General features: G+C 41.5%; 1 protein-coding gene across 11 annotated transcripts in view; it reads left to right on the plus strand.

The window, feature by feature from the left end:
- The window catches only part of ABCC8 (ATP binding cassette subfamily C member 8), a 118621-nt gene that overhangs the window by 12302 nt on the left and 93054 nt on the right, over window positions 1–13265 (plus strand). For all 11 annotated transcript variants that reach the window (XR_013228304.1, XR_013228303.1, XR_013228305.1 and 8 more), the window contains 3 exons: window positions 1056–1222; window positions 2393–2635; window positions 11085–11273. Coding sequence is in view for 7 of the 11 variants with exons in the window: in XM_077321627.1 (XP_077177742.1) it covers window positions 1056–1222; window positions 2393–2635; window positions 11085–11273 (599 nt within the window). In the remaining 4 variants the exon portion in view is untranslated. The remainder of the gene's footprint in view (window positions 1–1055; window positions 1223–2392; window positions 2636–11084; window positions 11274–13265) is intronic.

A 13265-nucleotide genomic window follows, 5' to 3' on the forward strand; every position in this document is an offset into this window, starting at 1 on the left:
CTAGACATGGACCCTTTGGACCAATCATTTTGAAATTTGGAGGGAAATCAGGGACAAGCCTCCCAGAGCTACCCTGAAAGTTTGAAGGCTGTATCTCAACCCCCACCCCCCAGGCCTCATGAAAGTCAGGAATGCCAAAATTCCCATTATAGTCTATGGTGCCATTGACTTTCATGGGCCAAGTCCTTTGATAAATGAGTAAATTGATATTGTTCCTGATTTTGTGGGAGGGGGAGAAAACTTTCAAGAGGCATGCTTTGTTGAATGAAATATTCTTTTATTTCTAGCATCGCCTACACATGTGTCAGCCTATTCTTTGCTCCAGGAAGTTAGCTATTTTTAAAAAGTAATTCACCCTGGAGAAGAGAAAGCTGCCATGGCTTCCTATTGTGAAGAAAGAAGGAATATACATAAATAAATAAATAAATAAATAAATAAATACACACACACACACACACACACACACATACATAAATAATAAATATAGCTGAAAATGGAGGGCAGACAAAAAGTTGCTGGTAGAAATAAAAGGAGGGAAAGGTGAGGATGTAGTGGATGCAAAGAGGAGAAAAGGAGAAGAAAGTATAGAATGGGGGATACAGGTCAAGTGATGCACTCCTCTGCAAGTTCTTTCAGATTCCCTACTGTGCAATTTGGTCTGGCCTGGCAGTTCCAACTGTACAGCTGAACCCAGCCATGCAGCCAGCCCCATGCAACCGGCCCCAGCTCAGTCTGATGACTGGAACCCTGCAGAGATTTTCCAGTGAGAGGCTGTCAGGAAAGGAAGGCAGGAAAGTTTAAATGGGACAAATAAAGGTAGCTTAGAGGATGTGGGGGAAAGGAAGCAGGAGAGGTAACAGCAGCCAGGGAAAGGAAACTGGGACAGTAGATGAAAGAAAATGATATGCTTCCTCCCCGCCCCCTGCCTCCCCCCCCCCCCCCACATCCTTGCAGGTCTCCTGCTTGTGCTTTCAGAAACGTTGTAATTTCATTTTCTATAATTTCCACTGCTGCTATTTGAAGAACTGACTGCTGCTTTGTTTATCTTTATACAGCCTTGTTAGTCTACTGGACTTTAGCTTTTATAACCAAAACAATCAAATTTGTAAAGTTTTATGATAATGATGTCGGACCCCTCCAGCTTCGCTTCTGCCTGACTGGGCTCTTAGTAATTCTCTATGGAATGCTACTAGTTGTAGAAATTAATGTCATCGGGGTGAGGGTAAGTTACATTTCAAGGTAATTCTTGCATCTTTCTTAGACAGATTTAATAGTTTCTAGGAACTGAATGCTTTTTTTAAAAAAATGGAAATGGAAGTGCTATCATTATGATTGTATCTTGATTGGTTGTATATAAAACTGCCAAATGCCACCTTAGTTTTTCAAACCATATACAGTACTATCCAAAATTATACTCTTCTAATTCAGTTGCAGTCAGTGGTCTTAGAAGGCTGTAATTCTATTAGGATTGCACTGTTAATCTCTCCTCTCTAAAGCCTGGACTGCAAGGCAGCTCTACCTTACTTGCTAAATGTGTTTTTTGTGTTTATCCTTAAATTTAGATATTATTAAAATTTTGATATTATTACTTGTTAATGTATATAAAACTGAGCAAAATGTGTATTATTCAGTTTTTTTACTCTTATTGTTATTATATAACTTTTAAAAAATATTACTTCTCCCTTCACCTCTTTCTCGGTATTGACTATTGTCTGTTTCAACTTGTAAAGCTATGCAGTGTAGATCACTACAACAGCTGGTCTCCCTCCCCCATGTCCATAATTGTTATGCGTATTTTAACAGTGCTTTTAAAATTAGTGCTTAGTTCATTAATATAATTTCTACAAAAATTAACTGCTTTAAAAAAAGAGAAAATGAGCTAGTCATCACAAAATGTCCCCAAGTGCGATTAGTGATGCTTGAAAGAAGTTACTGTACCAACTACTTAATTGTTGCAAGAAACTGAACCATTTAGATGTTGTGGGGGGAAAAGTAGGTCTACAGAGAAACCATATTTTGTATAGATAAGCTTTAATTTATGGCTTCAATCTAGTGTTATCTGATCATTTAGGGTATCCAAGGCCAACTTGGAAATTTATAGAGGATTGAGGATTGTGCAGGAGGAAGATAGAGTTTGGGAAGGGAAGGTAACTAAATAAGGATGTAATGCCATAGAGCCCAATGTACAAAGCTGACATTTCCTCCAGGAGAACTCTGTCATCTTCATACTTGATAGTCTGTAGGTCAGCTGTAATTCCAGGAGAACTGCAGGACCCACCTGGGGGTTGGCAACCTGATGTCATCTTCCCTAAGGGCCTAATTCATAGTATAGTGTTTTGTTAATTGTACTTCTTTTTGTGAACTCAATACATTTTTATTTCATGGATTTCAGAGATATGTTTTCTTCAAAAAGCCTAAAGAAGTTAAACCCCCCGAGGACCTTCAGGATCTTGGAGTCAGATTCCTGCAACCCTTTGTGAATCTGCTGTCCAAAGGAACATACTGGTGGATGAATACATTCATTAAAACGGCACATAAAAAGCCAATAGATCTGAAAGCTATAGGAAAGTTGCCTATTGCCATGAGAGCTGTAACAAACTACATGTGCCTTAATGAAGCTTTTGAAGCACAGAAAGTAAGACATGTTAGTTGTACACCCCATTAGTAATATATCTCTTTGGATTATATATGCAGTCATAAATGTAAGCACTTATATATATGTAAGTAGATTTTGGAATTCTTCTGACATGGTGTCCGTGAAATCTTGGAATGACTTCAGTTGGGGAAGAACAAATTTAGAGTCCAGTGGCATGTTTAAGACCAACAAAGTTTTATTCAAGGTATGAGCTTTTGTATATTCAAGAAAAGGGGATTTCAACAAACTTAAAGTTATGTTGGGTAGAATCCCATGGCCAGAAAAACTTAATGATATGGAAGTTCAAAAAGATTGGGAGTTTCTCAAAAGTGAAATACTGAAGGCACAGACAATTCCCTTGGGAAGGAAAACTGGGAGGAACCTAAAGAAACCAGGATGACTCCATAAACAGCTTTCAAAAGAATTGAGTAATAAAAAAGACTCATTATGAAATGGAATGAGGACATTATAACCAAGGAGGAACATAAACAAATAACCAATGCATGTAGGGAAAGTGTTAGAAAAGCTAAAGCTCAGTATGACATTAGGCTACCACAAAATACTAAGAACAACAAGAAAGGTTTTTCTAGTTATATTCAAAGTAAGAAAAAGAATAGGGACGTGGTAGGACCATTTGGGGAACAAGAGAATGACAGTGTAACAGGTGAGGGAGAGAGGCCTGAACTGCTCAAATCCTACTTCTCCTCAGTCTTCTCTTGAGGGGGGAATTGTGCTCAACATTGCAAAATCACTTCACATGATGAGGGATGGGAGTTGTGACCTAAGATAATTGTAGGGATAGTCCATAAACACCTAGTTTCTTTAAATGAAACCAGATCCTCTGGGCCAGATTAATTGCATCCAAGGGCACTAAAAGAACTTGAAGATGTGATTTCTGAGCCTCTGTTAATTATTTTTGACAGTTCTTGGAGAACAGGTAAAGTGCCAGAACATTGGAGGCAGGCAAATGTTGTCCCCATCTTTAAGATGAGGGAAAACTATCGACCTGTCAGCTTGACATCTATAGCTGGCAAAATTTTAGAACAAATCATCAAACAGCTGGTCCTTGAGCAGCTATAGTGGATGGATGTAATTACTAAGAGTCAGCACTGGCTTCAGGCAAATCACCGGGGGAAGATCTGCTACCCTCTGACTTCTTCAAAGCCTTTCCTGACTGGTGGTCTCCGATTTTGGCCAAGATGTTCACACAAATCAACAGTACAAGTAAATTCCCAGCAGGTTGGAAGACAAGTATTGTAGTCCCAATACATTAAAAAGGGGATAAAACAGACCCATGTAACTACCATCCAGTTAGCTTATTAAACATATCTTCTAAGATCTATGGTAAATATTTACTTAAAAAACTGGAAGACTGGGTCGATAAAAATAATGCAATCTTCCCACACCAAGCGGGGTTCAAAAAAGGACATTCCACAACAGATCATTGCCAAACTTTACCATCTGGCTGCTTATGGAATGAATGATCCAACCAAAACTTTATATGTAGTTTTTGTTGACTTAGCAGCAGCCTTCGACTCAATTGATAGGGAGAGGCTTTGGCAGAAACTAGATAGGACAACTTTGGATAAGTGCCTTTTGTACCTTTTGCACCAATTACGTACCGATACATTGGCAAAAATTAAAGCGGGACCATCAGGATCTCTAACAAAGGATATTCCAATCAGAAAAGGAGTCAAAAAAGGATGTGTCCTGGCCTCTTTGCTTTTTAATTTGTGTATTAATGACATAGTGCAGAGACTAGCTAGTACACAATTTGTGGCACCCTTTATAGGCCAGCAGAAAATCTCAGTCCTGCTGTATGCAGATGATATGGACCTTTTATCTCTGACCAGAGTTGGACTAAGTAGGCTGCTGGATAGATTGGGTGATTACTGTAGGGAAAAAGCTCTAACCATTAACTATCAAAAAACAAAAGTCATTGTCTTTAAAAGAAAACCAAAAAGATCAACTTGGAGCATACAGGGCACCCAAATCGAGCAATACAAATCATTTAAGTACTTAGGTGTGACATTCTCTGAGACCCTGTCATGGAATGCCCACATAGCATCCCTAAAAGCATCAGCAATAAATACCTTGTGGGGCAATCATGAGATTTTACCATACAAAGGGGGGACACCTCATAGATCCAGCTGTCAAACTGTTTACAACCAAAATCATGCTCAGCTTACTGTGTGGCATCGAAGTTTGGGGCCGGAGGGAGCAAGCACTCACTGGTCTAGAATCCATTCAGAACACCTTCATGAGACATGTCTTAGCTCTTCCCAAAGGGGCCCCGGACGCCTTGATGAGGGCAGAGCTTGGACTTCCCTCTTTTAGAGCTTGCGCTCATCTAGCCCTGCTATAATGGTGGAAAAAGAATATACTGTCTACTGCAAACTCCTTTAGCCATCAGTGCTTCAACTCTGCCATAGAAGCCAAAGGGTCCCTTTCTACCTGCATATATGGTAATATTTCACATTACACTGTCCCAGATGATTTACTAGCAGAATTAGGAAAAAACAAAGACCTAAGAGAATGGGTTCTCTCCCAGGACGCAAAAATCAACAGATCTTTAATTGTGCAGTCCAGGTATGCTCCATGGTTTTGTTATGTTGTTGTTGTTATGTGCGAAGTCGTGTCCGACCCATCGCGACCCCATGGACAATGATCCTCCAGGCCTTCCTGTCCTCTACCATTCCCTGGAGTCCTTTTAAGTTTGCACCTACTGCTTCAGTGACTCCATCCATCCACCTCATTCTCTGTCGTCCCCTTCTTCTTTTGCCCTCGATCACTCCCAGCATTAGGCTCTTCTCCAGGGAGTCCTTCCTTCTCATGAGGTGGCCAAAGTATTTGAGTTTCATCTTCAGGATCTGGCCTTCTAAAGAGCAGTCAGGGCTGATCTCCTCTAGGACTGACCGGTTTGTTCGCCTTGCAGTCCAAGGGACTCGCAAGAGTCTTCTCCAGCACCAGAGTTCAAAAGCCTCAATTCTTTGACGCTCGGCCTTCCTTATGGTCCAACTTTCGCAGCCATACATTGCAACTGGGAATACCATAGCCTTGACTAAACGCACTTTTGTTGGTAGGGTGATGTCTCTGCTTTTTAGGATGCTGTCTAGATTTGCCATAGCTTTCCTCCCTAGGAGCAAGCGTCTTTTAATTTCTTTGCTGCAGTCCCCATCTGCAGTGATCTTGGAGCCGAGGAAAATAAAATCTGTCACTATCTCCATTTCTTCCCCATCTATTTGCCAGGAATTGAGAGGGCCGGCTGCCATGATCTTTGTTTTCTTGATGTTGAGTTTCAAGCCAACTTTTGCACTCTCCTCCTTCACCCGCATCAACAGGCTCTTTAGTTCCTCTTCACTTTCAGCCATTAGAGTGGTATCATCTGCATATCTGAGGTTGTTGATATTTCTCCCTGCAATCTTGATCCCAATTTGTGACTCCTCTAATCCCGCCTTTCTCATGATGTGCTCCGCATACAAGTTAAATAGGCAAGGCGACAGTATACAGCCTTGCCGAACTCCTTTCTCAATTTTGAACCAATCCGTGATTCCATGTTCAGTTCTCACTGTTGCTTCTTGACCTGCATATAAATTTCTCAAGAGACAAATAAGATGCTCTGGTATTCCCATCTCTTTAAGAACTTGCCACAATTTGTTGTGCTCCACACAATCAAAGGCTTTAGCATAGTCAATGAAGCAGAAGTAGATGTTCTTCTGGAACTCCCTAGCTTTTTCCATGATCCAGCGTATGTTGGCAATTTGATCTCTAGTTCCTCTACCTCTTCGAAATCCTGCCTGTACTTCTGGAAGTTCTCGGTCCACATATTGCTGGAGCCTAGCTTGTAGGATTTTGAGCATAACTTTGCTAGCATGAGAAATGAGTGCAATGGTGCGGTAGTTTGAACATTCTTTGGCATTGCCCTTCTTTGGGATTGGAATGTAAACTGACCTTTTCCAATCCTGTGGCCATTGCTGAGTTTTCCAAATTTGCTGGCATATTGAGTGTAGCACTTTTACTGCATCGTCCTTTAAGATTTTGAATAGTTCAACTGGAATGCTGTCACCACCACTAGCTTTATTGTTGCTCAGACTTCCTAAGGCCCATTTGACTTCACATTCCAGGATGTCTGGCTCCAGGTCAGTAACTACCCCACTGTGGTCATCAGGGATGTTAAGCTCGCTCTTGTATAGTTCTTCTGTATAATTTTGCCACCTTTGCTTAATCTCTTCTGCTTCTGTGAGGTCCCTACCATTTTGGTCCCTTATCATACCCATCTTTGCATGAAACGTTCTCTTCATATCTCCAATTTTCTTGAAAAGATCTCTGGTCCTCCCCATTCTATTGTTTTCTTCTATTTGTTTGCACTGTTCATTTAAGAAGGCATTCTTATCTCTTCTAGCTTTTCTCTGGAATTCTGCATTCAATTGGGTGTATCTTTCTCTTTCTCCCTTGCCTTTCACTTCCCTTCTCTCCTTAGCTATTTGTAAAGCTTCCTCAGACAGCCATTTTGATTTCTTGCATTTCTTTTTCTTTGGGATGGTTTTAGTTGCTACCTCTTGTACAATGTCGCGAACCTCCGTCCATAGTTCTTCAGGCACTCTGTCTATCAGATCTAATTCCTTAAATCTATTTGTCACCTCTACTGTATATTCGTCGGGGATATGATTTAGTTCGTACCTGAGTGGCCTAGTGCTTTTCCCTACTTTCTTCAATTTAAGCCTAAATTTTGCAACAAGAAGCTCATGATCTGAACCACAATCAGCTCCTGGTCTTGTTTTTATTGCCTGTATAGAACTTTTCCATCTTTGGCTGCAGAGTACATAGTCAATCTGATTTCTGTGTTGACCGTCTGGTGATGTCCATGTGTAGAGTCGTCTCTTGGGTTGTTGGAAAAGAGTGTTTGCTATGACCATTGTATTCTCTTGACAAAATTCTACCAGCCTGTGCCCTGCTTCATTTTGTACTCCAAGGCCAAACTTGCCTGTTATCCCAGTTATCTTTTGGCTTCCTACTTTAGCATTCCAATCCCCCATGATGATAAGCACATCATTTTTTGGCGTTGCTTCTATAAGGTGTTGTAGGGCTTCATAGAACTGATCAACTTCATCCTCTTCAGCAGCAGTGGTTGGGGCATAGACCTGGATCACTGTGATGTTGAATGGTTTGCCTTGGATTCGAACTGAGATCATTCTGTCATTTTGGGGATTGTATCCCAAGACTGCTTTTCCTACTCTCTTATTGATTATGAAGGCTACTCCATTTCTTCTGCGAGATTCTTGTCCACAGTAGTATACCTGATGGTCATCTGAATTAAATTCACCCATTCCTGTCCATTTTAGTTCACTGATTCCTAAAATGTCGATGTTCAGTCTTCTCATTTCTTGTTTAACCACGTCCAGCTTGCCTTGATTCATGGATCTGACGTTCCAGGTTCCTATGGAATAAAAATCTTTACAGCATCGGACTGTCTTTTCGCCACCAGTTACTTCCACAACTGAGCGTCCTTTCGGCTTTGGCCCAGCCGCTTCATTCATTCTGGCGCTACTCGTACTAGCCGTCTGCTCATCCCCAGTAGCATATTGGACACCTTCCGACCTGAGGGGCTCATCTTCCAGCGTCATATCGTTATGCCTATTGGAACTGTCCATAGAGTTTTCATGGCAAAGATACTGGAGTGGTTTGCCATTTCCTTCTCCAGTGGATCACCTTTTGTCAGAGCTCTCAGCTATGACCTGTCCGTCTTGGGTGGCCCTGCACGGCATAGCTCATAGCTTCACTGAGCTACGCAAGCCCCCTTGCCACAACAAGGCAGCGATCCTTGAAGGGGTTGTAAACCATGCTCCATGGTTTAAGACCTTTAAAAAAGATCACAGCAGAGCCCTGTATCTGGGTAATATAAATGTGAGCAAGCTAAGAATAGCGTTTTCAGCTCTGAGATTTCGGACAATGCCCTCTTCTGTTCTGACAGGGAGATATGCTCAAATTCCTTTGTTACAATGTCTCTGTATTTGTGGGAACCCAGTAGTTGAAGATTTGCCACACGATCTACTGGAATGCCCACTGTATACAGAACCAAGGAGGAAATTTTAAAATAAAATCATTCCAGGGGCATTTTCTTCAGCTCATGATAGATTAGGGTATTTGCTCTCCGATACGGACCCATTTGTGTCACAAAGGGTTGCCACCTTTGCTTTGACTGCAAGAAAGATTCCAGCTGGCCTTGTAGCAAATACTGCTGGCTAATGAGCAGAAGGTATGGGTAAATGTATGTAATTTTTACTCTTTGTTTGTTTTTAACAATTGTATTGTATCTGATCTTGCAATGGCCTATGGCCTAGTGCAATAAAGTTTGACTACCAAGAGTCAGCATGGTATTCTCAAGAACAAATCATGTCAGACCAACATCTCTTTTCTGAGAAAGTTACTACCTTGCTAGATCAAGGGAATGCTGTGGATATAGTTTACCTTGATTTCAGTAAGGCTTTTGATAAGGTTCCACATGATATTCTTATTCACAAGTTGGTAAAATGTGGTATGGATCCTATTACTGTCGGTGGATCGAGAAATAGTTGACAGATTGCACCCAAAGGTTGCTTGTAAATGGTTCATCATCTTCTTTGAGAGGAGTGAGAAGTGGAGTGCCTCAGGGATCTGTCCTGTGCCCTGTGTTGTTTAAACATGTTCATAAATGATTTGGATGAAGGAATAGAGGGGTCATTAAATTTGCAGATGACACGAAACTGGGAGGGGTAGCAAACACACCAGAAGACAGAATCAGATTACAAGATGATCTTGACAGGCTGGAAAACTGGGCTAAAATGAATAAAATGAATTTCAATAGTGATAAATGTGAAGTTCTTCATTGAGTTAGGAAAAATCATAGGCATCAGTATACGATGGGCGAGACTTGTCTTGGCAGCAGTGCGTGTGTAAAGGATCTGGAGATCTTAGTAGACTAGACACTGTGACTTGGTAGCTAAAAAGGCAAATATGATTTTAGGCTATGTTAAAAGCGCTATAGTATCCAGATCACATGAGGTGATGTTACCACTTTACTCTGCTCTGGTAAGGCGTTATACTATAGCCCTCTTCTATTTATAAAAACGCCCTTCTAACAATTGTATTTTATGCAGTTAGCAGAAAAACAGACAAAATAAAGTATTTCTTATCTCCTAAGGCAGGGTGAAGGGGCCACAAAAGACAGCACACATATGGGTGGCTATCAGCATTACCTCAGGAGAAGTTTAAGAATGTGCAAGGTCCACAGCATCAGAGTCAGTTTAAGGATTCACAGGGCCTTAGCAGAGTAGAACTGTGTCAGGAGCAGTGAGGTTGGGGGCACAGTGGAAAGGGGTGTCACTCTGAGTGTCCTTAAAAAGGGGACAGAAGCTATGACTTTGATGCATGAGAGGAAGGCACTGCACGGGGGCCCTGGAAATATGGGGCCTATAACATGTGCTACATGGACAAACTAACCCTGCCTTACCCATCTGGATGCTGGCACCTTCATGGAATCATAGGAAATATTTGATCAGATTGTTGAAACTCACCAAGTCTCATGACTGCTCACTCTGGCCAGGGTATAATTTAACATTTCTCCCATGGCCAGAAAATTAGGTGGGATCTGGTTACCTCCCTATTGGTGGAGTCCTAGGTCACCAGAGTAGCCCACCTGGTGTTTTCGCATTTCAGTCAGATGAGGCTACGAGCACCCTATCTGCCTTTGGATCACTTGGCCACTGATCCATGCAATGGTCATCTCCAGGATTGACCTCTGCAACTCACTGTATGCAATGACCTGGAAATTGCAGCTGATCCAGAATGGGTCCTCATATCTTGGAGTGCCCATATCCAATTGGTGCTGAAGCAGTTGCACTGGTTACCAGTTGCAGCCCAGATCAAGTTCAAGGTTTTGGTATTAACCTTTAAAGTCAGCTATAGAGAATGCTTCCCATGGAAGTAATAGCAGCTGTAGAGGGAAATCCTGTGATATCACATCATAGAATCATAGACTCATACAGTTGGAAGGGGCCATACAGGCCATCTAGTCCAACCCCCTGCTCAACACAGGATTAGCCCTAAGCATCCTAAAGCATCCAAGAAAAGTGTGTATCCAACCTTTGCTTGAAGACTGCCAGTGAGGGGGAGCTCACCACCTCCTTAGGCAGCCTATTCCACTGCTGAACTACTTTGACTGTGAAAAATTGTTTCCTGATATCTAGCCTATATCGTTGTACTTGAAGTTTAAACCCATTTTAAACATTTAAAATAAACATCCCTGCTCATTCTCTTTGCATCCCCCATTTCCAAATGTCTAGGAATTTTTCAAACCAGAGCTGGCAACCCTAATTATAAAAATGAGTTGTGAATGTAATTTAATTGTTTTAGCATATGCATTTTTCAAACATTTATCCTATAAATAATTAATATAATTATTCTTGGACAGAGCAAAAATACTCCATACCCACAAGGATCCAAGTCTATCTGGTATGCCCTCTGTTGTGCCTTTGGAAGACCTTTGGTGTTAAGCAGCACTTTCCGTATCCTGGCAGATTTACTTGGATTTGCTGGTCCCCTCTGTATTTCTGGGATTGTACACCATGTTGGGAAAGGGAACAACACTTTCCGACCTCAGGTAATGATTATTGTATAATTTGAAAACTGTATGTTAGGTTGCTACTAACTTCTTTCCTACACTAAGCGACTTGATAAACCTTTGGTATTACAGTTAAACATATCAGAATCATAGAATCATAGAGTTGGACGGGGCCATACAGGCCATCTAGTCCAACCCCCTGCTCAATGCAGGATCAGCCCAAAGCATCCTAAAGCATACAAGATATGATAAACTATATGATTTATTTATTTCCTTGGATTATTATTTGGGATTTGTAGTTAGAAATTATTAAGCCCTGCCTAAACATCATCCATCTATAAATATTATATACTACAATACAGACCCTTTCTGCACTTACAGCTTACTTTTGATTATCAGAGAAGTAAAGTTGGTATTTCTTTAATATGAATCCTGTGCCTGCACTCTACACCTTTTCAAAAATCTAATAATCTCTTGGGAATTGCCAAGTATGGTTTCTGTACCCCAATGAGAAAAACCAGATACTGCTGCAGTACTATTTTTTCTTTTTTTGTGTGATTGGTCTCTTGTTATTGGTTGTTATTGATGTTGTTGTTAGGTGCGAAGTTGTGTCTGACCCATCGCGACCCCATGGACAATGATCCTCCAGGCCTTCCTGTCCTCTACCATTCCCCGGAGTCCATTTAAGTTCGCACCAATTGCTTCAGTGACTCCATCCAGCCACATCATTCTCTGTCGTCCCCTTCTTCTTTTGCCCTCAATCGCTCCCAGCATTAGGCTCTTCTCCAGGGAGTCAGGGCTGATCAAGGAGCAGTCAGTGCTGCTCTCCTCTAGGACTGACCGGATTGTTCACCTTGCAGTCCAAGGGACTCGCAAGAGTCTTCTCCAGCACCAGAGTTCAAAAGCCTCAATTCTTTGACGCTCGGCCTTCCTTATGGTCCAACTTTCACAGCCATACATTCCAACTGGGAAGACCATAGCCTTGACTAGACACACTTTTGTTGGCAGGGTGATGTCTCTGCTTTTTAGGATGCTGTCTAGATTTGCCATAGCTCCCCAGGAGCAAGCGTCTTTTAATTTCTTTGCTGCAGTCCCCATCTGCAGTGATCTTGAAGCCCAGAAAAATAAAATCTGTCACTACCTCCATTTCATTTCTTCCCCATCTATTTGCCAGGAATTGAGAGGGCCGGATGCCACAATCTTTGTTTTCTTGATGTTGAGTTTCAAGCCAACTTTTGCACTCTCCTCCTTTACCCGCATCATCAGCATATCTGAGGTTGTTGATATTTCTCCCTGCAATCTTGATCCCAATTTGTGATTCATCTAACCCCGCCTTTCTCATGATGTGCTCCGCGTACAAGTTAAATAGGCAAGGCGATAATATACAGCCTTGCCGAACTCCTTTCTCAATTTTGAACCAATCAATGATTCCATGCCCAGTTCTCACTGTTGCTACTTGACCTGCATCTAGGTTTCTCAAGAGACAAATAAGATGCTCTGGTATTCCCATCTCTTTAAGAACTTGCCACAATTTGTTGTGCTCCACACAATCAAAGGTTTTAGCATAGTCAATGAAGCAGAAGTAGATGTTTTTCTGGAACTCCCTAGCTTTCTCCATGATCCAGCGTATGTTGGCAATTTGATCTCTAGTTCCTCTGCCTCTTTGAAATCCTGCCTGTAAGTTCTCAGTTCACATATTACTGGAGCCTAGCTTGTAGGATTTTGAGCATAACTTGAGAAATGAGTGCAATGGTGTGGTAGTTTGAACATTCTTTGGCATTACCCTTCTTTGGGATTGGAATGTAAACTGACCTTTTCCGATCCTGTGGCCATTGTTGAGTTTTCCAAATTTTCTGGCATATTGAGTGTAGCACTTTTACTGCATCCTCTTTTAAGATTTTGAATAGTTCAATTGGAATGCTGTCACCACCACTAGCTTTATTGTTGCTCAGACTTCCTAAGGCCCATTTGACTTAACATTCCAGGATGTCTGGCTCCAGGTCAGTAACTAACCCATTGTGGTTATCAGGG

The sequence above is a fragment of the Paroedura picta genome, chromosome 2 (assembly GCF_049243985.1).
Source record: "Paroedura picta isolate Pp20150507F chromosome 2, Ppicta_v3.0, whole genome shotgun sequence".
NCBI classification, from domain to species: domain Eukaryota; kingdom Metazoa; phylum Chordata; class Lepidosauria; order Squamata; family Gekkonidae; genus Paroedura; species Paroedura picta.